The 26,092-nt window shown below is 39.7% G+C and overlaps 2 protein-coding genes across 3 annotated transcripts; both read left to right on the top strand.

Moving 5' to 3' along the window:
• The first annotated feature begins 2,689 nt into the window (after positions 1-2,689).
• On the top strand, positions 2,690-5,558 carry LOC129837224 (gamma-aminobutyric acid receptor-associated protein-like 1). The gene is made up of 5 exons (XM_055903216.1): positions 2,690-2,932; positions 3,954-4,043; positions 4,384-4,462; positions 4,684-4,802; positions 5,069-5,558. The coding sequence occupies exons 2-5, from the start codon at positions 3,954-3,956 to the stop codon at positions 5,132-5,134; spliced, it is 354 nt and encodes a 117-aa protein (XP_055759191.1). The 5' UTR covers positions 2,690-2,932; the 3' UTR covers positions 5,135-5,558.
• Positions 5,559-7,258: 1,700 nt separating this feature from the next.
• Positions 7,259-15,049, top strand: LOC129837223 (low affinity immunoglobulin epsilon Fc receptor-like). 2 transcript variants are annotated; one of them, XM_055903215.1, is made up of 7 exons: positions 7,506-7,584; positions 8,896-9,152; positions 12,212-12,316; positions 12,665-13,456; positions 13,673-13,824; positions 13,994-14,091; positions 14,221-15,049. In XM_055903215.1, exons 2-7 carry the CDS (start codon positions 9,098-9,100, stop codon positions 14,345-14,347), a joined length of 1,329 nt encoding a protein of 442 aa, XP_055759190.1. In that variant the 5' UTR covers positions 7,506-7,584; positions 8,896-9,097; the 3' UTR covers positions 14,348-15,049. The 2 variants fall into 2 exon arrangements, with proteins under 2 accessions (XP_055759189.1, XP_055759190.1); XM_055903214.1 differs by lacking the exon at positions 8,896-9,152 and having other exon boundaries at positions 7,259-7,584.
• The last annotated feature ends 11,043 nt before the right edge of the window (positions 15,050-26,092 follow it).

Genomic DNA, 26,092 nt, shown 5'->3' with positions numbered 1-26,092 from the left:
CAACTACGTTTACAGCCCTTCTTGTTCTATGAGGCTTAATGGCGGTTGGCATCCAATTTGTTGCATTACTGCCACCTACTAGACTGGAGTACAACTCCCTTATACTTTGCTTAAAAAATAAAAATGTGCTAAATAAATCTAACACTACACTCACCAACTCACTCATTTCAAAATTATAAACTGCGTTGGATCTCAGCTGTCTCCAGGCCCCATCCTGTTATTGACTACTCTACAGCACAAGGTGGGTTGAAAGTTGCTATATTGCCATCCAGCCTAGCATGGCCAGACAATGGGGACATCTTGACCCTGCTGTATTTGACCTCTGACCCTCTCTCCCACTCACGGACTTCACACAGATGCAGTGCATCCGAGCCTTCGTTGCCCACCAACCAGATGAGCTGTCCCTGGAGAAGGCGGAGGTCATTCTCGTCCACCAGCAGAGCAGCGACGGTAAGGAGGACAGAACCACCCACTTCCTGATTGGTTGTGGGAATACACAACGTCTCCATACCTCAGTGTTATTGAGTGCTAAAAATGTGTTGCTTTAAAAAAAAAAACCACTACACACTACACTCACTCAAAATTGTATAAAATAAATTTGACACCCCCCTACTCCACTAATTACATTTATAAATTCCTACCTCATGCCATCATCCTGAAAAGATTGGGGCATTACCACTTAACACACCCTGTAACTCTTCTGATGTCAAACCTCGCACACCCAAATAGCTCTCTGCAGCTGCCACCACAACCTCAATTTTCTGCAACTTCCATTCCATCCCTGCAGTACAGTTGATAGCCATTGCTATAAATGCAAAAAATCCAATCTTACTGAAACATATATCACTTGTTGGCCTATCCCTCTGTACTGGTATATCTCTACCACTCTCACCACTCCTCCCCCTTAACCCATCTTCCTCTACTTTCTTCACTGCCTCTGCATATGACAACTTCTGCTCTACTCTAACCCTGGAAACCTCAACCTGCCGCTCTCACACGGGACATTTCTGATCCCCAGCCCCATGGGCACCCCTACAATTAACACATACCACTACTTTCCCCAATGCTACACATTCTTTTGTCTCATGCCCTTCTGCACACGTCTCACACTGTTACGAATCCCTTTGGCTCGACAGTCTAGGGGGGATGGTAATGGGACCCGTAACATAACTCATGCAAAGTGTAATAGTGACAAAGTAACGAAAACCACGACAACTTAAATTTACCGTCAAACTCAGGGTTTATTAACAAACACACGGTAATGGGGGGGGGGGGGGGGGGGCAGGAAAAGGGGCTGAGCTGGACCCAAGGAATGAAACAATAAGCATTCAAAAACACCCCTAAGCTAGAATAGCCTATTTCAACAACAGCTAACTAACTAACCAAAAATACAGTGGGTGGTCCACCCAGTTCTAACTAGTGTGTTTAACAAAGTTTACCTACGGGTAGTGTATGCCCATGGGCGACTTGTCTGGTTACCCCCTTTTCCCACCATCAAACAAACACTCAAACACCATAACGAATACAATACTCACAGGTGGGGACAAAGTGACATGTAGATGCAAACCAAACAAGAGATCTACAGACAGATGGCATTGACAGAGAGATTGAGTTCCAGAGAAAACAACTGACAGGGGTTTTAAACCAAGGGAAAGGGACTGTGATTGGGTAGGAGAAAAGGAGAAGGTGTCTTCTGATTAGCGACTGATTGGGGAATGATGATTGTCACCTGTGAGTAGGGGAGAAGGAGAGAACAGAAATACACACAGGATACTTGTATCCGTAACACACACCTAGGAACCTTCCTCCTTACCCCAGGAATCACTCCAATCATTGGTGCCCTTTTCTTGAGAGCGAAACAATTCACTTTTCTTGCTTCCGTTTGTTTTATTCCGAGCGCATTTTCCCTCGGACCAACAGAAACACAAACAATTATCACTAGACCACTTCTGGTTACCCTCACCGATTCACAGTACCCAACTCTTTTTTCAACCACTGTTAAACCACAAATGGATCAGCCAAAAGGCAAGAGTCCACTTTTTCTATAAACTTCACTCTTGTCACAGACTCCTCTTTTTCCTGATCCTTGGTGCATACCTCGGTCTCTGATAACTTCACCACACCTACCACCTCCGATACTTCACCCTCATTCACTTCCATTTCTCCTCCTGTCTTCAGCTCCCTCTGCTTACACTTTCTACCATTCTTTAACAAACCATCTTCCTTTTTTCCACCATTTTTATACGACTCAAGCTCACCCTCATCTCCCTCTCCTTTTCCCTCCATTCCTCCGCCGTTTTTCAAGTATACGTTTCCTTATGATAATACTGCACTACTCCTGAAAACCATCTTGTTCTTGCTTTCTCTAGGGACTCCATTTCCACTGAAAGAGTTCGCGTTGCTTTCGCTTCGATCCGTTTACAGCCCTGACTTAATGTGTACTTTTTACAGGACAAATTGTATGCAACGTTTGGCATGAATGCAGCGTCTGGCACGTAGAGGAAACAGCTCCTGGCCCCGTTTTTCAACAATTTAATTGGTTGACTAAAACGTAATTCAAGTAAAAACTGAGCCAGGGGGGCGGGAAACAGCACTATTACTCCAATGGGAGCATTGTAAACAAACTTAAACGCCGTCCCCCAACTCTGCCCGAGTGGTTAAAAACTTTGTACCATCAGCGCGAAGGACGTTCGTTGGTCTAAATCACTCAAATTGGGCGTGACTGTATTTGTTGTTATTTCTGGGGCAAGAAGTAGCTAGCTAGTTAGAACAGTCCGCTATTTAAGAATATATTTCGTTTAAATAATTTAATACAAAATTACTGTTCGTCTTACTCATTATATGATAGCGTTGGTTACGTGAAGAGTCGGTGGGAAAGATCGGTGTGGAATTTTCACTTGTATTTGTTTTTTTTTACGTGTTTCCAAAGAAGGTGAGTGTCTGACTGTTTAATATTCCCTGTCTTCGCTTTGACATCGCGCAGCATATTCCTCAATCTCGCAAAAAATATCAGTAATAACTCATTGGCTTTGAAAGATTTGTTGGTAGGTATTGGCTCTCTTTTGGATGCCAATGTGAATACGTTTTTCATCCAGCGATAAGGATTAGCCATAACATCTTTTTGCAAAGTAAACTAGCTACTGTAGGTAGCTGACGTTAACCTTCGCCTGCTCAGCTGACCAAGCCCAAAACTGTAAATAATGACGTGGCCACCTTGCCATTGTTTGAAAAACCACAACAGTAGGATACAGTAGTTGGCTGTGATAGGGCTGTGCAGAATTCAACCTGTAGCTATTATGATCATACATTTTAGCTAGCGTTACCTTGGCTGTCACACGATGTTTGTAAATAAGCTGTGTAGCTAAGTAATGTATCCACTAGAAAGCAAGCCAGTGTGTTCACGCAATGTAGGCTATGTTGTACATTTTCATATCTAATCTCAATATTTAGTTTACCAACAAGTGCAAATATAAGACTATATGGATATCACATTTATAAAGTTTAAATAAAATAGAGAAACGTTATAAACATTGTAGGCCCGTCTACATACAATACATTATTTAAATGATTGAGTTGTCAAGACCTAATAAAATAGCCTATCCGACTCTCCCTGACGAGTTTGCTTTTGTGTACCTGATACATTATGTCGTCATGGTCATGTGTACCTTGACATCAAGACAGGGTGGTGTTTACAGCTGATAAGTGGCTCCAGTCTTCACACATACAGTCAGAGCTGGCTAGGCTATATTTGACTTTTAAATTGACTATACATATTAGAATAGGTGTTGTTTGGAGCGTATCACTTAACATACTTTATCCTGCATTATTATTTGCACAACTGCAAACAACAGCAATATACAGATGCAGTGGTGTTGCAATGATAACGGTGCATCCATATATGATGTATTATCAAATGTTAACCACTGTTGACCCGTCCCTGTGTGTCTCTGTAGATGGACAGTCAGTACCAGCGCTCTGTACCACTGGAGGTGAGGAGGGCAGAGGGTGAGAGGGTGCGAGCCAAGCATCCCGACAAGATACCGGTGAGTGTGAACAGAATAAATGCCAGTAGTGTTGGATAGCGTCCTCTCCTTAGCTCCTTTCTCTTATGACCATTGGCCACTGATCTGACAGGACATCACACTCATATGATTGTGAATTCATTTTCAGGGCCTAAAAACCCTATCCATCCCTTTTATCAGCTGATAAGTGATCCTGGCATAGGATGAAGGGAAAGGAAGCTAGTAAGGCGTTATTAAGGTCAGATAGGGTTCAATACATGGATGTTAGCCTTGCATGCCAAGTTTCTTGGTTCCAGTTGAATGGGACATGATGGTGCAGTGTGTAATTACTGACCAAGTACTGTGTTCCCTCCTAAACCAGATCATTGTGGAGAGGGCTGCCAGGTCAAGAGCTCCTGACCTGGACAAGAAGAAGTACCTTGTGCCCTCTGACCTCACAGGTGAAACTGACGAGATGTCTGTCTTTCTCACAATTATTTCCTCTCTTCCAACTCATGACCTTGTTATCACCCTCTTCCCTTCCCTCTCTTCCTTCTCTCCACCTTCCCTATTTTCTCCACTATTGTGGCACTCTTCCTCTTCTTTTGAAATGAAAGTCTAGATAATGTGTTAGTTTTGTTCTGTAAGTCCCTGTCTGACCATCTCTATTTTTCTCTCTCAGTGGGTCAACTGTGCTTCCTGATCCGACAGCGTGTGTCTATGAGGCCTGAGGAGGCTCTCTTCTTTTTCGTCAACAACTCCCTTCCCCCATCCAGTTCTCCTCTCTCTGCTGTCTATGAGGTAAACACACACGCACACTGACACAACCCTTTATCCAACTCCCATGACCCCCTAACGCGAGATCCAGATGCCAGGCATTTCCTCACGGTCAGTGACACAACTCCATTACATTGAGATTGTGTTGCGTGGGTTTTGCCTATGTTATAAACAATTACAATATCATGTTTTATTCAGTGTACATACTTCAGTTATTATCAGCAGTTCTGTTTTTGCCATTTTAAATCCTTATTTCCCTCCCTGTCCCTGTCCTCCCCGGTCCCTCACAGGAGCACCATGAAGAGGACCTGTTCCTATACATGACCTACAGTAACGAGAGTGTCTACGGTGCCTGAGACGGAACAAAAGGAGGAAAGAGAGAGAAAGACAGGAGATGAAGAGAGGAGATGGGAGAGAGCTCTTTGTAATATTTCACCACTATTATTCTTAAGTATTTAGGAGATGGCTGTGGGGAGGAGAGAGGGTGGGGAGGAGAGTTAGTGGGTAAGGTTTGTATAAATTTTGTCAGTATTTTTGGGGTGATCATATTCTGTGTCAGTATACTCTCAACCATGGTAAGGCATTCTGAATTTGAAAAGTAACGGGGTAGTTGGAAATGGGGGGAGTGAAAAAGAGATTTCAGTAAAAGAAGAGTGTTAAGGGGAAAGCTCTTTTATTTCTATCTTTCTTTCTCAGCCAGCCATCTGTATTTAATACAAATTGTATTTTTTTTGTAAATTAATATCATGAATTTTTGTGGAAAATAAAATTCAAAACGCATGGTTTGCTAGTACTGCGTTTTGTCATTTAAAAAAACAACGTTTTATTCAAGCAAGTTTGTGTGCGCATGTGTGTTGTCACATCACAATATTGTCACTTCACAAACTGTCCCCATCTCATCCCATCTCAAGTTGTAAGACATGTATTTGTCTTTTGCAGAAGTTTTAAGGTGTTACATTTGGATATACTGTGCAATTCATTTTGTCAATCTCATTTCCCATAAATATCCCAATTCAAATAAATTGCTGACACTCAGTAATGGCGAGTGGGAATGACGAATCATCTTTTATAAAAAAAGAGTGAATGAGCCAAAGATAAATCAGTGAGGAAGCGTAACTTGTAAATGACAGGAGGGATCACTTTGCACATTGTTTATTTTGTATTCAAGTGACACTAGCTACAGAGATGTAAGGGAGAGAATTGAAATGGACATATTTGGTTTGTGTGTGGGAGACTTGCTACAAGTAACTTTCTGGAGTTTTTGCTGAACAGGCTTATAGACTTTCCAGGGAAATAGAAAGTTCGAGACCCAGACAGAAAATGAGAGAATCATGGAGATGCAAGAAATCCCCCGAGAGGAGGAAAGTGGTGGAAGTGGACGAGAGTCAGAGAATGCTGGAGACCTCAGGTAAAGAAAGAGAACATCTTCATCACCAAACTTGAGCTACTGGGGTAAATTTGCACCACCTTCCTCGGAATACATCAGCATATTTTCATTTCTCCTACTGTAGGTTCAATCCTTAAAAAATAATAATCTTAGGCTATATGCTTTTTTTTGTGTTCTGAGATGATTAATTTGGTCCTAAGCTTCCACATAACCTATTTGTGTGTCTGCATGTCTGTCAGTCGAGGAAGCTGAATCTACAGTCTACTCCAAACTGAAGAGTTCATCGGTTGACATTTATGCTGAAGCTTCTCCTGGCCAGCCCTGTGCCAGTGACAGACCAAGTACATCAGGTACAGGAGGCTACAGCACAGTTATTATATTATTCATCAAATTTTATCAATTAAATACATTTTATAAATCCCTGTTTTACATAAGCAAATATCACAAAGTGCTTTACAGATACCTGGCCTAAACCCCAAATATTATAATTATAATATTATTACATATGTCTAACTAATCCTAAATAAATGGAGGTCTAAAATGTCCTATTAAAGTAAAAAAACGTATTTGTACTTTAATACGCAAGAGAGGAAGAATAGAGGAAAAAGAGGAATATAGAGAGACTGAAGGAGCGTGTGTGAGAAAAATAGTGCTCAGTACTACAGTGAAAGTACAGTTTTCCCATTTCCGAATTTTGATTACGACACATTTCCTTGGTCTGGCCTGCTATTAATGTTGTGTGTGGTGTGCAGCTTGCAGTTTGCATGTTACAGGTGAGATTGTTATAACAAAAACAGAAAGGCAATGTTCCAAAATGCCTCGTTTTAGGGGAGAATATTATCTAGCTTGTAACATAATGAAAGCCATCTGGCAGGGAAGGACCTGTTTGTCTGTCTCACAATCAAGGCTGAGACATGATAATAGCAGATCTCCAAGCAGAAGCCCAATCTAATGTTGTCCATTCAGCCTTGCTGTGTTTCTCATCTCTCCAAGGACTAGATATCTCTCCAGACAGTTGTTCTGTGTTTCTCATCTCTCCAAGGACTAGATATCTCTCCAGACAGTTGTACAGAACTCTGTCTCTGCTGTGTGTGTGATAGAGACAGTCTCTATCACACACACAGCAGAGACAGAGAGTAGCAGCAGCAGCAAAAGGATTTTGGGACAGACTGAGTATTGTGTTAAAGGAATTAATTATAAATCTAAAAGGGGCACGTTGCTATAGAGACGGAGAGGGAGATTTTTTAAAACCACAGTGCATTTAGCCTTCACAGTACTTTACAGTCGCAGTCGGTGGGTCAGGAACAGCAGCAATGTATATCAAGTTTTGCCGTATTGCAGGAAGTGGAGGGAATGCCAAATTACCACATGAGGCAAACGCAACGTTTTCGGTTGAAGTGAAGGAGCAGCAAGGGAAAGGTAAGCAGGATTTCAATTGTTGCTCGTAGTGATTGCTTATAAAATGTCTGATTGTGCCATATGCCACATAACAAAGCCAGGGCCATCCAAGAACGATACCTATAACGAATTATAACATCAAACAATTTAAATCGTTCTAATTCAAGTGAACAGGCGTGTTCACACTACAACGATAACTACAAAAACAGTGGATAACGAGATCTATCTATCGTTTTCGGTCACTTTCAGAGCGATTTTCCCCCAGCCCCTCCGACGATAAAACATCAAATGCTTCATTTGTAAATTCATGTTAGAGTGTGCCTCTGGCTATCCGCAAATAAAAAATGTAATACAAATGGTGCCGTCTGATTTGCATAATATAAGGAAATAGACATTATTAATACTTTTACTTTTGATACTTAAGTACATTTATAACCAAATACGATTCGCCTTTTAGTCAGGTAGTATTTTACTGGATTAACTTTCACTTTTAATTTAGTCATTTTCTATTAAGGTATCTTTACTCAAGTATGATATTTGAGTACTTTTTTTCACCACTGCTGATATAGGACGACTCGGGAGAATGCAGATAGCCCTATTTGGTAAAAGACCAAGTCCAAATTTTTGCAAAAACAGCTCAAACAAACAAAGAGAAACGACAGTCCATCATTACTTTAAGACATGAAGGTTAGTCAATCCTGAAAATTTCAAGAGCTTTGAAAGTTTCTTCAAGTGCAGTTGCAAAAACCATCAAGCGCTATGATGGAGCTGGCTCTCACGAGGACCGCCACAGGAAAGGAAAACCCAGAGTTACCTCTGCTGCAGAGGATACGTTCATTAGAGGTAACTGCACCTCAGATTGCAGCCCAAATAAATGCTTCACAGAGTTCAACAGACACATCTCAACATCAACTGTTCAGAGGAGACTGCGTGAATCAGGCCTTCATGGTCGAATTGCTGCAAAGAAACCACTACTAAAGGACACCAATTAGAAGAAGAGACTTGCTTGGGCCAAGAAACATGAGCAATGGACATCAGACTGGTAGAAATCTGTCCTTTGGTCAGGATGAGTCCAAATTAGAAATGTTTGGTTCCAACCGCCTTGTCTTTGTGAGACGTTCGTAGGTGAACAGATGATCTCCGCATGTGTGGTTCCCACCGTGAAGCATGGAGGAGGATGTGTTATGGTGTGGGGGTGCTTTGCTGGTGACACTGTCTTTGATTTATTTAGAATTCAAGGCACACTTAACCAGCATGGCTACCACAGCATTCTTCAGCGATACGCCATTCCATGGTTTGTGCTTAGTGGGACTGTCATTTGTTTTTCAACAGGACAATGACCCACAACACTCCTCCGGGCTAAGAAGGAGAGTGATAGAGTGCTGCATCAGATGACCTGACCTCCACAATCACCCGACCTCAACCCAATTGAGATGGTTTGGATGAGTTGGACCGCAAATTGAAAGAAATGCAGCCAACAAGTGCTCAGCAACAAGTGCTCAGCTCCTTCAAAACTGTTGGATAAGCATTCCTCATGAAGCTAGTTGAGAGAATGCCAAGAGTGTGCAAAGCTGTCATCAAGGCAAAGGGTGGCTACTTTAACACTTTTTGGTTACTACATGATTCCATATGTGTTATTTCATAGATTTGATGTCTTAACTATTATTATAAAATGTAGAAAATAGTACAAATAAAGAAAAACCCTTGAATGAGTAGGTGTGTCCAAACTTTTGACAGGTACTGTATATGTTAATGTCAATACATCCTGACAAAATAAACACTCTGACTGGCCTGCTAATGTGCCTTTCGGGAACCTTGTAAACTGTCGAGAAAAGACCCATTACTGATCGAAATGGCCTAGGCTAGATTATTATTATTTCAGAATGAAACAGGCATTCAAAATGCAGGGCTTATTAGCAGTTATTGAAGTTATGTATTCATTTTTATACACAGTGTACAAAACATTAGGAACACCTGCTCTTTCCAAATCGGGCACAAGAATTACTTAAAACATATGTATGTTTACGTGACTTATTTTATTGATTTCCCATCGTTTTATAAGTCAGAAGACAAAGCTTCCTAGGACCTTGTCAAGATCCTCTGTCGAATAAACTGCTATTTGCCTCCCTCTAGTGGTCGGCTGCATCATTACATCAATTTATATCACTACACTGCAACGTTAGGTCAAAGGTGCAGTCCTTAGGAAAACATTTATCCAGCTTGACTGATTCATGGCACAGACATGGCAAAGCAATCGCTGAATTTGTCTCGAGCAGGCGGATCTAAATACATAACTTTCATAGCTTTATGATAAAGATTGCAACCTACACACTTCCTTAAACCTAAAATAAGTAAAGAAGTAATTTTGTGTGGAAGTCAAACATTTTGCATCGGAGGCAGACACATTGCATATGTTCAGAATGACAAAATCGAGCCCTTTACATGGCCCTTCTCCCCTTGTCTATAGGAGGGACGCAAGCTGTTTAAATGGCCCAAATGTTGATTTAGACGTTCACAAATTTAACAGATTTTGAATATCATTACTACATTAATAAAACATTGACCTCTTGCTAGATTGATGACTAAAACCACAGTGAAACAGTGCAAAACGGCTGTCAGCTTTGAAAGTTTTTTAAGCTTTGAAACAATTGAGACATGGATTGTGTACAGTCGTGGCCAAAAGTTTTGAGAATGACACAAATATACATTTTCACAAAGTCTGCTGCCTCAGTTTGTATGATGGAAATTTGCATATACTCCAGAATGTTATGAAGAGTGATCAGATGAATTTCAATTAATTGCAAAGTCCCTCTTTGCCATGTAAATGAACTGAATCCCCCCAAAACATTTCCACTACATTTCAGCCCTGCCACAAAAAGGACCAGCTGACATCATGTCAGTGATTCTCTCGTTAACACAGGTGTGAGTGTTGACGAGGACAAGGCTGGAGGACTCTGTCATGCTGATTGAGTTGAATAACAGACTGGAAGCTTCAAAAGGAGGGTGGTGCTTGGAACCAGTGTTCTTCCTCTGTCAACCATGGTTACCTTCAAGGAAACACGTGCCATCCTCATTGCTTTTCACAAAAAGGGCTTCACAGGCAAGGATATTGCTGCCAGTAAGATTGCACCTAAATCAACCATTTATCGGATCATCAAGAACTTCAAGGAAAGCGGTTCAATTGTTGTGAAGAAGGCTTCAGGGCGCCCAAGAAAGTCCAGCAAGCGCCAGGACCATCTCCTAAAGTTGATTCAGCTGTGGGATCGGGGCACCACCAGTACAGAGCTTGCTCAGGAATGGCAGCAGGCAGGTGTGAGTGCTTCTGCACGCATAGTGAGGTGAAGACTTTTGGAGGATGGCCTGGTGTCAAGAAGGGCAGCAAAGAAGTCACTTCTTTCCAGGAGAAACATCAAGGACAGACTAATATTCTGCAAAAGGTACAGGGATTGGACTGCTGAGGACTGAGGTAAAGTCATTTTCTCTGTTGAATCCTCTTTCCAATTGTTTGGGGCATCCGGAAAAAAGCTTGTCCGGAGAAGACAAGGTGAGCGCTACCATCAGTCCTGTGTCATGCCAACAGTAAAGCATCCTGAGACCATAAATGTGTGGGGTTGCTTCTCAGCCAAGGGAGTGGGCTCACTCACAATTTTGCCTAAGAACACAGCCATGAATAAAGAATGGTACCAACACATACTCCGAGAGCAACTTCTCCCAACCAACCAGGAACAATTTGGTGACAAACAATGCCTTTTCCAGCCTGATGGAGCACCTTGCCATAAGGCAAAAGTGATAACTAAGTGGCGCGGGGAACAAAACATCAATATTTTGGGTCCATGGCCAGGAAACTCTCCAGACTTTAATCCCATTGAGAACTTGTGGTCAATCCTCAAGAGGCGGGTGGACAAACAAAACCCCACAAATTCTGACAAACTCCAAGCATTGATTACGCAAGAATGGGCTGCCATCAGTCAAGATGTGGCCCAGAAGTTAATTGACAGCATGCCGGGTGGATTGCAAAGGTCTTGAAAAAGAAGGGTCAACACTGCAAATATTGACTCTTTGCATCAACTTCATGTAATTGTCAATAAAAGCCTTTGACACTTATGAAATGCGTGTAATTATACTTCAGTATTCCATATTAACATCTGACAAAAATATCTAAAGACACTGAAGCAGCAAACTTCATGGAAATTAATATTTGTGTCATTCTCAAAACGTTTGGCCATGTGTGCCATTCAGAGGGTGAATGGGCAAGTCAAAACATTTAAGTGTCATTGATCGGGGTATGGTAGGTAGTAGGTTCCAGGCGTCCCGGTTTGAGTGTGTCTGGAACTGTAACGCTGCTGGGTTTTTCACGCTCAACAGTTTCCTTTGTGTGTCAAGAATGGTCCAGCACCCAGCCAACTTGACACAACTGTGGGAAGCGTTGGAGTCAACATGGGCCAGTATCCCAGTGGAATGTTTTTAACACCTTGTAGAGTCCATGTCCCGACGAATTCAGGCTGTTCTGAGGGCAAAAGGGGGGTCCAACTCAATATTATGAAGGTGTTCCTAATGTTTTCTACACTCAGTGTATAATGTTATTGTTATTGTTATAGTTATCGTCTTTGGTGTGGATGGCCCTTAAGACTATTCTTTCCTTGTCTAGACCTGCAGGTCCTGGGGAATGTTGGTCTGTACCGTGCAGTGTGTTTACTACTGTCTGTCATCTGTCTGGTTCTACTGCTCGTCATCATCATCCTCTGTGTCAAATGTGAGTATCATAGACATTCTATTCTAGAATATGGTGGCAGGTAGCCTAGTGGTTAGAGCTTTGGGCCAGTAACCAAAAGGTTGCTAGATCAATTCCCCGAGTTGGCAAGGTAAAAATCTGTCATTCTGCCCTTGAACAAGGCAGTTAACCCACTGTTCCTAGGCCATCATTGTAAATACGAATTTGTTCTTAACTGACTTGCCTGGTTAAATAAAATTGTTTTATTTTATTTTATTTTGATAGAATATCCAGCATGTTGGTTTAAACAGCCTTCTATGCAAGAAAGAACAAAACAAATGTGTAATATGATTCCATTCTCTTATTCTTTCTTTCTTCATTATTCTCTAGTTCCATTCCAGCCTCAAGTCTGTCATGGGACTGAAAAAGGGATTGAGGCTAAAGAGAAGGGGAGTGTGACTGAAAAAGGGATTGAGGCTAAAGAGAAGGGGAGTGTGACTGAAAAAGGGATTGAGGCTAAAGAGAAGGGGAGTGTGACTGAAAAAGGGATTGAGGCTAAAGAGAAGGGGAGTGTGACTGAAAAAGGGATTGAGGCTAAAGAGAAGGGGAGTGTGACTGAAAAAGGGATTGTGGCTAAAGAGAAGGGGAGTGTGACTGAAAAAGGGATTGAGGCTAAAGAGAAGGGGAGTGTGACTGAAAAAGGGATTGAGGCTAAAGAGAAGGGGAGTGTGACTGAAAAAGGGATTGAGGCTAAAGAGAAGGGGAGTGTGACTGAAAAAGGGATTGAGGCTAAAGAGAAGGGGAGTGTGACTGAAAAAGGGATTGAGGCTAAAGAGAAGGGGAGTGTGACTGAAAAAGGGATTGAGGCTAAAGAGAAGGGGAGTGTGACTGAAAAAGGGATTGAGGCTAAAGAGAAGGGGAGTGTGACTGAAAAAGGGATTGAGGCTAAAGAGAAGGGGAGTGTGACTGAAAAAGGGATTGAGGCTAAAGAGAAGGGGAGTGTGACTGAAAAAGGGATTGAGGCTAAAGAGAAGGGGAGTGTGACTGAAAAAGGGATTGAGGCTAAAGAGAAGGGGATTGTGACTGAAAAAGGTATTGAGGCTAAAGAGGAGAGGTTCCAGTCCACTGAGGTGTGCAGCCTGAAGACATGCCAAGCACAATACTTCCAACAACAAAGCCAGGGTGAGTCCACTACTGTAGTGTGTTAGTCTAATGTAACCTGTTAAACTATATCGCTCTACATATTGTCGATGTATCGATCTAATGCTTTGAGATGTATTGTACCACTACAATGTTTTCTCTTTGACGTCATACCATGCTAATAATAATTATTGAACCTACATGTATTAACTGAACTACATGTTGTACTTGAAGAGTAATTTCTCTCCTTTCCTCCAGTCCCTGCCTGCCACATGTGTGATGAAGGCTGGCTGCACTTTGAGAGCTCCTGCTACTTCCTCTCCAGAGACAGAATGAACTGGGACGAGAGCAGGGACGAGTGTAAGAAGAGAGGGGCAGATCTGGCCATCATAACAAACAAAACAGTGCAGGTGGTTCTACTACAATTGTTACTCCTCTCTACCTCTTGTTTCTCTTCTTTGTATAACAGTGACCATACAATGATGATAGCAAAGCAACAGTGATTATATGACAATCATACATAACAGTTGGATTGACGAAGGTTACTAATAGCCCAATAAAAACGGTGTATTCTCCCAGACCTTTCTAACGAAGAAGGGAAACCTGATGTACTGGATCGGCCTGAGACAGAGAACCAGGAACTGGGTTTGGGTCAACAACACTGCACTGGGACAGAGGTGAGACAACCGATGATGATGTTTATTGGCCTACAAGATGGCAAACAGACTTTGTTATCCAGAAATGAAAACAATTGTAATGTTTTAGTATGGACAGTACTGAGCTGTTCCCTTTCCTCTCATTGGTAGTTACTGGTCAGGATCCAACAGACAAGGGGATTGTGGGTTACTGACAGGAAGGGATCCTCCTGAGAGAAGCTGGAGCTCCTCATCATGTGACCAGTACAGCTTCTACATCTGCCAGAGGGGGCGCTAAAGAACAGACTTCACCATCTGCCAGAGGGGGCGCTAAAAAGACAGACTTCACCATCTGCCAGCAGTCACCAACCCTGGTCCTGGAGATCTATACGATGTACAGGCTTTTGTTCCAGCCCAGCAGTAAGACACATGATTTAGCTAGTCAACGAATCACCTTGATTAGCTGAATCATTTAAGTGTTGTACACCATGTAGGTCAGCAGGGTTGGTGGCCACTGCCATATTCCAACTAAGAAACCTGTCAATACGGATTCTCTTTAGACTTCCATCTATCATTCACTCCTATTCCATAGCCTTTTATTCCATGATTACACATCTCTATCAACAGCCTTTTAATTAAACCTTGATTATACACTTTATGACATACGTCTATGTTATAATTCATTAGACATCCAGGTATAACCAATGATGGTAAATATAATCCCATTACAGTTAGTTATGCCTTGTGAAGAACAATCAAGTCGGCCTGCCAGTTTCAGTTAGAATTTGCACTAATGTTAAAGATTAACACTCTATATTGCACTCATTTGCTTGTTTTGCTGAGATGTTTTCTATATGTTTTCTTAATGCCTTTGAATGTGATAATGACGACATGATTATGTGCATTAACCAATCATTAGGTTTTAAGTATTGATTCACAATCCTGAAAGAAACAAAAGTTTAATATAATTTGTCCATGTAATAAAGAATCAGTTATTATACTGTCTCGTCAAACCTTTCATAAAAAGTGTTCATGTGCTTTACTTAAAATGATAAAGTAACTTACATGGTCCAAGAAAATTGAAAATGAATCTAGTCTACATTTCAACCCAGTCTTACCCATGTACAAATATTTTGTTTTTGACATGTAAACTGCATATATACAGTACCTGTCAAAAGTTTGGACACACCTACTCATCCAAGGGTTTTTCTTTATTTTTTACTATTTTCTACATTGTAGAATAGTAGAGAAGATGTCAAAACTATGAAATAACACATGGAATCATGTAGTAACCTAAAAAATGTTAAACAAATCAAAATAGATTTTAGATTCTTCAAAGTAGCCACCCTTTGCCTTTATGGCAGCTTTGCACACTCTTGGCATTCTCCATCACACCTCCTCCATGCTTCACGGTGGGAACCACACATGCGGAGATCATCTGTTCACCTACTCTGCGTCTCACAAAGACAAGGCGGTTGGAACCAATAATCTCAAATTTGGACTCATCAGACCAAGGACAGATTTCCTCCGGTCTATTGTCCATTGTTTGTGTTTCTTGGCCCAAGCAAGTCTCTTCTTCTTATTGGTGTCCTTTAGCAGTGATTTCTTGGCAGCAATTCGACCATGAAGGCACGCAGTCTCCTCTGATTAGTTGATGTTGAGATGTGTCTGTTACTTGAACTCTGTGAAGTATTTATTTGGGCTGCAATTTCTGAGGCTGGTAACTCTAATGACCTTATCCTTTGCAGCAGTGGTAACTCTTGGTCTTCCTTTCTTGTGGCGGTCCTCATGAGAGGCAGTTTCATCATGGCGCTTGATGGTTTTTGTGATTGCACTTGAAGAAGCTTTCAAAGTTCTTAAGATTTTCCGGATTGACTAACCTTCATGTCTTAAACTAATGATGGATTGTTGTTTCTCTTTGCTTATTTGAGCTGTTCTTGCCATAATATGAACTTGGTCTTTTACCAAATAGGGCTATCTTCTGTATACCACCCCTACCTTGTCACAACACAACTGATAGGCTCATACGCATTAACTTCTTATGGCTGCAGGGCAGTGCCGGTACACTTATGACAACAGCCACTTCAAGTGCAGGGCACGAAATTCAAAATATATATATTTTTTAATATTTAACTTTCACACATTAACAAGTCCAATACAGCAAATGAAAGGTACACATCTTGTGAATCCAGCCAACATGTCCGATTTTTAAAATGTTTTACAGCGAAAACAGCACATATATTTATGTTAGCTCACCACCAAATACAAAAAAGGACAGACATTTTTCACAGCACAGGTAGCATGCACAAAGCCAACCTAACTAACCAAGAACCAACCAAACTAACCAACAAACAACTTCATCAGATGACAGTCTTATAACATGTTATACAATAAATCTATGTTTTGTTCGAAAAATGTGCATATTTCAGGTATAAATCATAGTTTACATTGCAGCTACAATCAGAAATTGCACCGAAAGCAGCCATAATAATTACAGACACCAACGTGAAATACCTAATTACTCATCATAAAACATTTCTGAAAAATACATAGTGTACAGCAAATGAAAGACAGGCATCTTGTGATTCCAGCCAATATTTCCGATTTATTAAGTGTTTTACAGCGAAAACACAATATAGCGTTATATTAGCTTACCACAATAGCCAGAAAGACAAGCCATTTCCCAGTAGCAAAAGTTAGCGATCGTAACAAACCAGTAAAAGATGTATAATTTTTTGACTAACCTTCATATGCTTCATCAGATGACAGTCCTATAACATCAGGTTATACATACACTTATGTTTTGTTCAAAAATGTGCATATTTAGAGCTGAAATCAGTGGCTACACATTGTGCTAACTTTTTTTTTTTCGGGGGTGGATCAGCTTAATATTGCGGAAAGAATGTTGCTTCCAATGTAATTGTCTGCATCATTTCCAATCCCCCATATTTTTTGGGGTAAATATATATATCCATTCACGTATGCATACATATACACATATATACATACACATACCTACATAGACATACATACTTTTTTTAAAGAGTATACCTTTATTATTATTCCCCGCAAACCCTACCACCGATCCCCTATTGGAGTAAACTGATAAACATTTCTGTTTTTACCTTCAATTTATACATCTTATACACATTTTACAGACACAGTCTACTTTATAATAGTTCTCTCTTGTTTGTTCTTAGTCCTTCCTCTATTTCTGTTGTCCATCCAGTTTGATTTCCACTTGTAACTGTGCTATTTCACAATAGCTCCGCACCTATACACATTTCACAGATCCCGTATGCCCTACATTGTTTATCTTGTTATTAGTCCCACCCTTCAGCTCCACTCAACCTTTCCCATCTATCTTCCAACATCATCCATTTCGGATTTTTATTTGCCATATATTTTTCAACTGTGCTGTGATGCTTCACAAAGATTTGAATCTTCCTATTCTCATAGCTTCCACGGATTGTAAATTAAAAATAAACATTTTTGCTAAAATAATTATTATATTATTGATTGATTGACTATGGCTTTTCAAATCCCCCAGTATTGCTATCTGTAGCGTTAGTTCTACGCAAATGTTGCAATTCTTCAACCATTCCTGGACCTGTGACCAAAAACAAGCTACATGCGAACAATACCAAAATAAATAGTCTAATGACTCTGCCTCCTCACAGCAGAATCTGCAGAGCTGGGAAGATTGTATCCCCCATATATATAACATTCTATTAGTTGCAAGAATTTTGTACAATAATTTAAATTGAAAAATTCGAAGTTTTGAATCTGGCGTTGTTTTGCGTATCAATTCATAAACCATGTGCCATGGAATGGGTACATCGAAAATCTCTTCCCAACTATTTTGCAATTTATATGGCACAGCTGTCAGTTTTTTGGTCCTTAAATTAAATTGGTATATGTTTTTATTTATCACACTTTTCTTTAACCATTTATGTTCTTTAATATAAGGCCGACATACAAGTTCCTTACTTGTATCCCCTTCTACCTGCCTCTTCCATTTTTGTGGTAATGCTGCAATTAATTGGTTGTAATTTTGGGTAGAGCAGACATTTCCATATGTCTGTGTTAGCTGCACGTGTGACATTACTCCACCAGTCCTATTTATGATATCATTCACAAAAATGATACCTTTTTTAAACATTTCTTCGATAAATACAGTTTTTTTATCAATTACTATATTTGAATTTAACCACAGGATTTGTTGTACTATTTGTTCCGTCCTTTCAGGTGGATTAAACTGAAATTGCAACCAACTTTCTAAGGCTTGTTTAAAAAATAAAGATATTTTGGAGATTATTTCCTTTTCAAACAACCGAAAGTGAGCAGGTGTAATCTGAATAAAGGGAAAAAGGCCCTTCTTGAACATAGGATGAGACATTCGTACCAATCTACTAGAGAACCAGTTTGGATTTAAGTATAACTTTTGTATGACTGATGCCTTTAGTGAGAGGTCTAATGCTTTAATATTTAATAATTTCTGCCCTCCGAATTCATATTTGTTATATAAATAGGCCCTTTTAATTTTATCTGGCTTGCCGTTCCAAATAAAATTGAATATTTTTTGTTCATATAATTTAATAAGCAGGTCACTAGGTGTAGGCAAAACCATAAGCAAATAGGTAAACTGTGATATGATTAAAGAGTTAATCAGGGTGATTTTCCCACAAATAGACAGGTATTTTCCTTTCCATGGTAGCAAGATCTTATCTATTTTTGCTAACTTTCTATAAAAATTTATTGGAGTGAGATAATTTCTTTCTTTTGGGATTTGTATACCGAGTATGTCCACATATCCGTCAGACCATTTAATTGGTAAACTACATGGCAATGTAAAATGTGTATTTTTTAGTGATCCAATACGTAATATGGTACATTTATCATAATTTGGTTTTAATCCAGAGAGGATAGCAAATGTATCTAGATCCTCTAAGAGGCCGTGGAGAGATTCTAGTTGTGGTTTTAAAAGAAAACATGAATCATCAGCGTACAATGACACCTTAGTTTTTAGGCCCTGGATTTCTAATCCCTTAATATTAATGTTTGATCTAATTTTAACAGCTAACATTTCGATGGCAATAATAAATAGATATGCCGATAGTGGACAACCTTGTTTTACTCCTCTAGATAGTTTAAAACTTTCTGAGATGTAGCCATTATTTACTATTTTACACCTAGGGTTACTATACATAATTTTAACCCATTTTATAAGAGATTCCCCAAAATTGAAATATTCTAGGCATTTATATATAAACTCCAGTCGTACTTTATCAAAAGCCTTTTCAAAATCAGCTATGAAAACCAGGCCTGGTGTCCCCGATATTTCATAGTGTTCTATTGTTTCCAGTACTTGCCTTATATTATCTCCAATGTATCGTCCATGTAAAAAACCTGTCTGATTAGGATGAATAATATCTGACAAAACTTTTTTTATTCTATGCGCCAAGCATTTTGCTAGGATTTTTGCATCACAACACTGAAGTGTAAGAGGTCTCCAATTTTTTAAATGGACTGGATCTTTATATATACCACTTGGGTCCTGTTTCAGTAATAATGATATCACACCTTCTTGTTGCGTGTCTGATAATCTATCAGTTATATAGGAGTGGTTAAAACAAGCTAATAATGGTCCTTTGAGTATATCCCAAAAAAAATGGTATACTTCCACTGGTATGCCATCCAGTCCTGGAGTTTTCCCATCCTTAAAGGCCCCAATTGCATCAAGTAGTTCCTCCTCTGTAATTAGGCCTTCACATGAGTCTTTCTGTACAGATGTTAATTTTACATTATTATTAGGGAAAGAATCCATACAATTAGTTTCAGTTAGTGGAGATGGAGGAGCCTGAAACGAAAACATATTCTTAAAGTACTTTACTTCCTCTTTCAAAATATAATTTGGTGAATCATGCATGACTCCATCACTTGTAACAAGTTTTAATACATTTTTTTTGGTAGCATTTCTATATTGAAGATTGAAAAAGAATTTGGTGCATTTTTCCCCATATTCCATCCAGTTCGCTTTATTTTTATAATATATTACACTGGATCTTTCTTGAATAAGTTCCTCCATTTCTTTTTGTTTTTCCTCTAACTTATTCTGTGCCTCTATGGTACCGTTTTTATTGTTATCTAACTGTACTGTTAGTCCTTCAATTTTCTTTGTTAATATGGACTCTTTTGATCGAAATTGCTTTTGTTTTATAGATGAGTACTGAATTGCATGGCCTCTAAAGGCACACTTAAAAGTGTCCCATACAATATGGGGATCTGCTGTACCTATGTTATGTCTAAAAAAGTCAGTTATAAATTCTTCTGTCCTAGTTCTAAACAATTTATCATCTAGTAGGCTTTGATTAAATTTCCAATATCCTCGCCCACGTGGAAATTCTGTAAGAGTAATATATATGCCAATTATGTGATGGTCCGACCGCATTCTGTCCCCTATCAAACACTTTTTAACTTTTGGTGCCAGAGAGAATGATATAAGAAAGTAGTCAAGGCGACTAGCTTGATTAAGCCTCCGCCATGTATATCTCACTTGGTCAGGGTATTTAAGTCTCCATATATCCACTAATTCCAATATATCCATGACATTCCTGATTTCCTTAAGTGCCTGAGGGTGATAGTTTGTAGTGTGATTTCCTTTCCGGTCCATAGAGGTATTTAAGACCGTATTAAAATCTCCCACTATAATAATAGAGTCTAGTGTTGCTTGTAGAGTTGATACATTCTTATATATATTGTCAAAGAAGCTTGGATCATCATTATTCGGACCGTATAGGTTAATAAGCCATATATGTTTATTGTCCAATAACATATTTAAAATAATCCATCTACCTTGAGGATCTGTTTGGACAAGTTGCACATTTGGATCAAAGTTATTATTAATTAAAACCATCACCCCTTTTGAATTTCTTTGCCCATGGGAGAAATATAATTCGCCCCCCCAGTTCTTTTTCCACAAAACTTAATCTAAAACTGTCGAATGGGTTTCCTGTAAACAATAGATATTATAATCCTTCTCTTTTAGCCAGGTAAATACTGATCGTCTTTTCTTATTATCTGCTAAGCCATTACAATTGTAACTGGCTATACTTATTTCACCACTTACCATAATGAGACACACCTTTCAATTATTTTTATCAAAATATATGTTTGTAAATGTCCTATTAAAAAGTAACATAATGATTGAGTGTCTATATAGTTGTACCATGACATTTGCATCTCCACTAAGCAAACCTCCAATTGGTCCCCACTATTCCACCCGCCAAAAGCCCCCATCTCGAGTTGGGTTGTCATCCCAATGCCCGGCAGACCACCCCCGACCCCCCGCATCGCACAGCCCCGGACCGACTGGGATCCATCCTTCGAAAAGTGCACACAGCGCCATCCACCGAACCGAAGCAGATCCATTGCCAAATGCATTTCCATCGCCCTCACCTCGATTTTTATTACATATTGCTGTGGATCATCCTCTATAGTCCCTAACATCTTTTACTTCTTCCTTCGCAACAGTTGTGGGATACACACATACACCCACACACATTCAGCCCTTACCCCCACACAACCATAAGCTCACCCTCTCAACAATTGCACCATCCCAGAGCCCAACTCAAGATGGGTCATGATTTACAAATGTACTTGCAGTTGCAGCTGCATGAGAAGGCCTGCAAGACCGCGCAAAAAATGAGCATAAATGTAGATATTTATTTACCATTGTCACATCCTAGATGATGGAGGTCAAATGTACACCTTCTTCCTGAAACACCCACAATACGGTCATCCGTTTTGACCATGTTCCCAAGCATCTCCATGCAGTCCGACTTTGATTTCGTGCCACCAGGGCCACAATAATATACCCCCTCTCTGAATGTCCGGGTGTGACCCCCTCCCCATGGGTTACTGCAGCTACTTTTGCCAGCACTGCCACTGCCTGGGTGGGGGCACCCCACCGGAATCCCCACCGGCTAGGTACAAGGTCGTCAAGGTTCTCATTAGCAGCTTTGAGAATTTCCTTGTTTATTATGCTCTCCCTTTAGGGGGCTTTGGCTTTGCAGGACCAACCCTGCCAAGCAGCCTCAGAATCTTGAGGGGGCAGTGCTGCACTTGGTCCCTGACCTCATTTTGGCTGCATACAGACCGCTTACAGCATGCACATAAAACAGTTAGGGACTTCTCCTTTGTATCTGGGCCATTCATGTGGGTGTCTAGGGTATAGGGCCATGGACCGTACCATTAAAATAGGATAATAAATAATTAGATATAATTTATTTTAAAAATGTAGTTCCCCATGATAGGACAATAAATAAATAAGACGTATAATTCATTATAAAAGTATATCCATCATCTGAACAACATTGAAAGCCCTCTCATACCCGGCTCACAGCAATACATTGGCTCTGGGATATGCAACCATTTCAGTACTCACTCACTCAACTTTCCAAACATAACAAATAAAAATAAACACACACCACACCATCCACACATACTGTGCCTTCTGTTTACTTAGTTTTTATCTTCACTATGTAGAAATAGTGCTTGTGTTCAATTAGTTATATGTGAAGATTTATAGAAAAGCTATATTTTGTATTGTATTGTTACAATCAATAACCGGGCTTGAATTGTGTTTATTTTCCTCATCTATGAGAACTTTGTAATTTTTTAAATAACCATTGAGTAGTCTTTGTGTCTCTGAACAACTGGTTATCAATATATAGTTTATCAACGACGAGAGCTACTCGTTTCGCTTTTAACTTCTTGCAACTATAGGGGGTGCTATTTCGCATTAGCATAATTAACTCTACAGATTAAACTGCCTAGTACTCAATTCTTGCTCGTACAATATGCATATATTGTTATTATTGGATAGAAAACACTCTCTAGTTTCTATAGTCGTTTGAATTATGTCTCTGAGTGAAACAGAACTCATTCTACAGCACTTTTCCTCCCAGTGTGTGAGATTTAGACATCTTGGCCTCTGGTTCCAGATCAGTTTTTAAAGTCTCTGTTAATCCTATGAGATACAAACACTGCCCACGCCTTCCACTAGATGTCAGTAAGTGATGACAATTTGAATGGAGTCTATTGCGCAATCACAGGCTCTATAAATGACCAAAGACCGGAAGTAGGATTCCTTTGGAGTCTGCGCTCAACGCAAGAAGGATATCTGACTGGCCTTTTTCCAAGTCTTGGTTTAGCCAGTAATATAGCGTCGGTCATGTTTTTACTCGTTATAGGTGTTAGAAACATCATAATGTAGTTAATTTAAACCGTTTTATAGCAATTTATATCCGTTTAGTGCGATTTTGAGGCATTGCTTTGTAATAGACTTTGAAGCTCCGGGCACGTTTCGGGGTCTCGGTCGTACGTTAGTGGGCATTTCGACGGACAAGTGGACATCTTTCACAAAAAGAAGATTAGACCCAAGAAAGGATTCATTGCCCAAGAATCTGATGGAAGATCGCCTCACAGTAAGAAATATTTAAGATGATAAATCGTTGTTCTGTAGAAAAATGTCAAATGCACGTTCTGCCATTTTGTTAGATGTAGCTTTACTTGGCGCAACCTGTATTGAAAAGTAAGGATAATTTAAAAAATGTAATTCCGCGATTGTATTAAGAATTAAATTGTCTATCAATCGCTGTCCACCCTATATTTTTTAGTCAAGTTTATGAGTATTTATGTATAAGACTAGATCACTGTCTAATATGGTGCACGACATTTTCTGACCAGCTGTGCTACTTTTGTCATTGTCTAACCATGATTTTGGTGGCTACATATGCACATTTTCGAACAAACTGTATATGTTGTAATATGATGTTACAGGAGTGTCATCTGAAGAATTCTGAGAATGTTAGTGAAAAAATTAATATATTTTGGCGATGATACGATATCGCTCTCTTTGGCTAGAATCAGTGCTCGGGTAACGTTTGCGTATGTGGTATGCTAATATAACGATTTATTGTGTTTTCGCTGTAAGACACTTAGAAAATCTGAAATATTGTCTGTATTCACAGGATCTGTGTCTTTCGATTAGTGTATGCTGTGTATTTTTACGAATGTTTGATGATTAGTAATTAGGTAATACACGTTGCTCTATGTATTTATTCTAGTCCATTTGTGACGGTGGGTGCAATTGTAAACTATGATATCTACCTGAAATATGCACATTTTTCTAACAAAACCTATCCTATACCATAAATATGTTATCAGACTGTCATCTGATGAGGTTTTTTCTTGGTTAGTGGCTATCAATATCTTAGTTTAGCCGAATTGGTGATAGCTACTGGTGTTGAGAGAAAATGGTGGACAAAGAAAAATTGTGATTTTTGCTAACGTGTTTAGCTAATAGATTTACATATTGTGTCTTCCCTGTAAAACATTTAAAAAATCTGAAATGGTGGCTTTATTCACAAGATCTGTATCTTTCATTAGGTGTCTTGGACTTGTGATTTAATGATATTTAGATGCTACTATTTAATTGTGACGCTATGCTAGCGATGCTAATCAGTGTGGGGGGGTGGGGGGTGCTCCCGGATCCGGGGTAGAGGCTCGTTAGAGGTTAATCTATTTTCTTTGAAAATTGGATACAGAACTTTGCGCCGTTCTGTAATTTCTTTCGGAAACTGATCATTCATGCCAATTTTGGTCCCAGCAAGTCTTTTACCCAGGCTTTTAACCATTATTTTATCTTTAAATGAAGCAAATTTGGCAACGATTGGGCGTTCGTACCTGTGCCCTCTCTGTCCGAGGCGGTGTACATGTTCAAGTTGGATCTTGTCGATAACTTCGCGTGGAATCTGAAGCGCTGCAAAAAGGAACTCTCTAACTACAGATTCAGGAACCTCTCCTTCTTTCTCTTGGATATTTGTAAGTACCAAATTCTCTCTCATGGATCTAGTTTGTATGTCCAGTAAGGATTCCTTCAGAACGGTGTTCTCCTTTTTTAATTTCATTCATTTCGGTTTCAATCTTATTGACTGTCCCTTTTAGCGCGTGTGTTTCCTTCTCCAATGCCGCAGCTTTTTCATCACACATCTCTAGGCTTGCCTTCAACTCTTTTATATCCTTACTAACTAATTCAAGTATACCCAGTTTGTCATTTATTGATTTTAACCGATCGGTTTCGACCTTCACCATTGCCGGTGGTGAGAATATTAGATCATCGGTGTCTGTTGAAGAGTCACGTTTTCGTTTTTGAATCGGTTCCCCTGTCTTACTCTCCGTCATGTTTGGGTGTTGCTTGTTTTCGTAATATTTGTCGATAAATGTCTCTAGTCTTAGGATTTGTTTTGTGTTATTATCCAGATTGAAGGTTATCACCCACCAGATTATTTAGTGCTAATATTTTAGTCTAATTTAGCAGATATTTTGAATATTATGTTTTATCTTGAGGTGCTCTACATAACTTCGTTCAGTCCGCCATTACCTTTACGTTACCTTTACGTCCGCCGTCTACGTCTACGCCCTATCATCAGTAACCAAGTCTAAAGGAGGACTGTTGCCTTGGGAAACCGTTCAGTGTCTTCACATTGTGCTAACTTAGCTACTTTTTCCACAACGTCTAAACAGCAACGATATTTTTCTGACACGTTTTCTGACACACATATTCTGACCAAATAGCTATTCATAAACATAACAAAAAAATACATGTTGTATAGGAAATGATAGATCCATTAGTTCTTAATGAAATCGCAGTGTTAGAATTCTAAAAAATAACTTCATTACGACATCCAGCTTCGGTATAGCTGAGTACCCAAACGTTGGGCGCCGACGACTAGTTCACATGCACGACAGATATATGAAATAGCGTCATAAAATGTTTCTTACTTTTGGTGATCTTCCATCAGAATGTTGGACAAGGTGTCCTTTGTCAAGAACAATCGTTGTTTGGATTTAGAACGTTCATTTTCCCTCTTGAACTAGCAAGCTCACTTGCCAAGTGGCACAAAGCTCTCCATGTCAACAAACGGAAGAGAACGGAACACGGCAAAACTCCCGAAAAATGTTCAATAATCTGATGAAA

Source organism: Salvelinus fontinalis, chromosome 38 (assembly GCF_029448725.1).
Source record: "Salvelinus fontinalis isolate EN_2023a chromosome 38, ASM2944872v1, whole genome shotgun sequence".
NCBI lineage: Eukaryota > Metazoa > Chordata > Actinopteri > Salmoniformes > Salmonidae > Salvelinus > Salvelinus fontinalis.
Note: the sequence above shows the minus strand (reverse complement) of the source record. Positions and strands in the feature narration are given on the sequence as shown.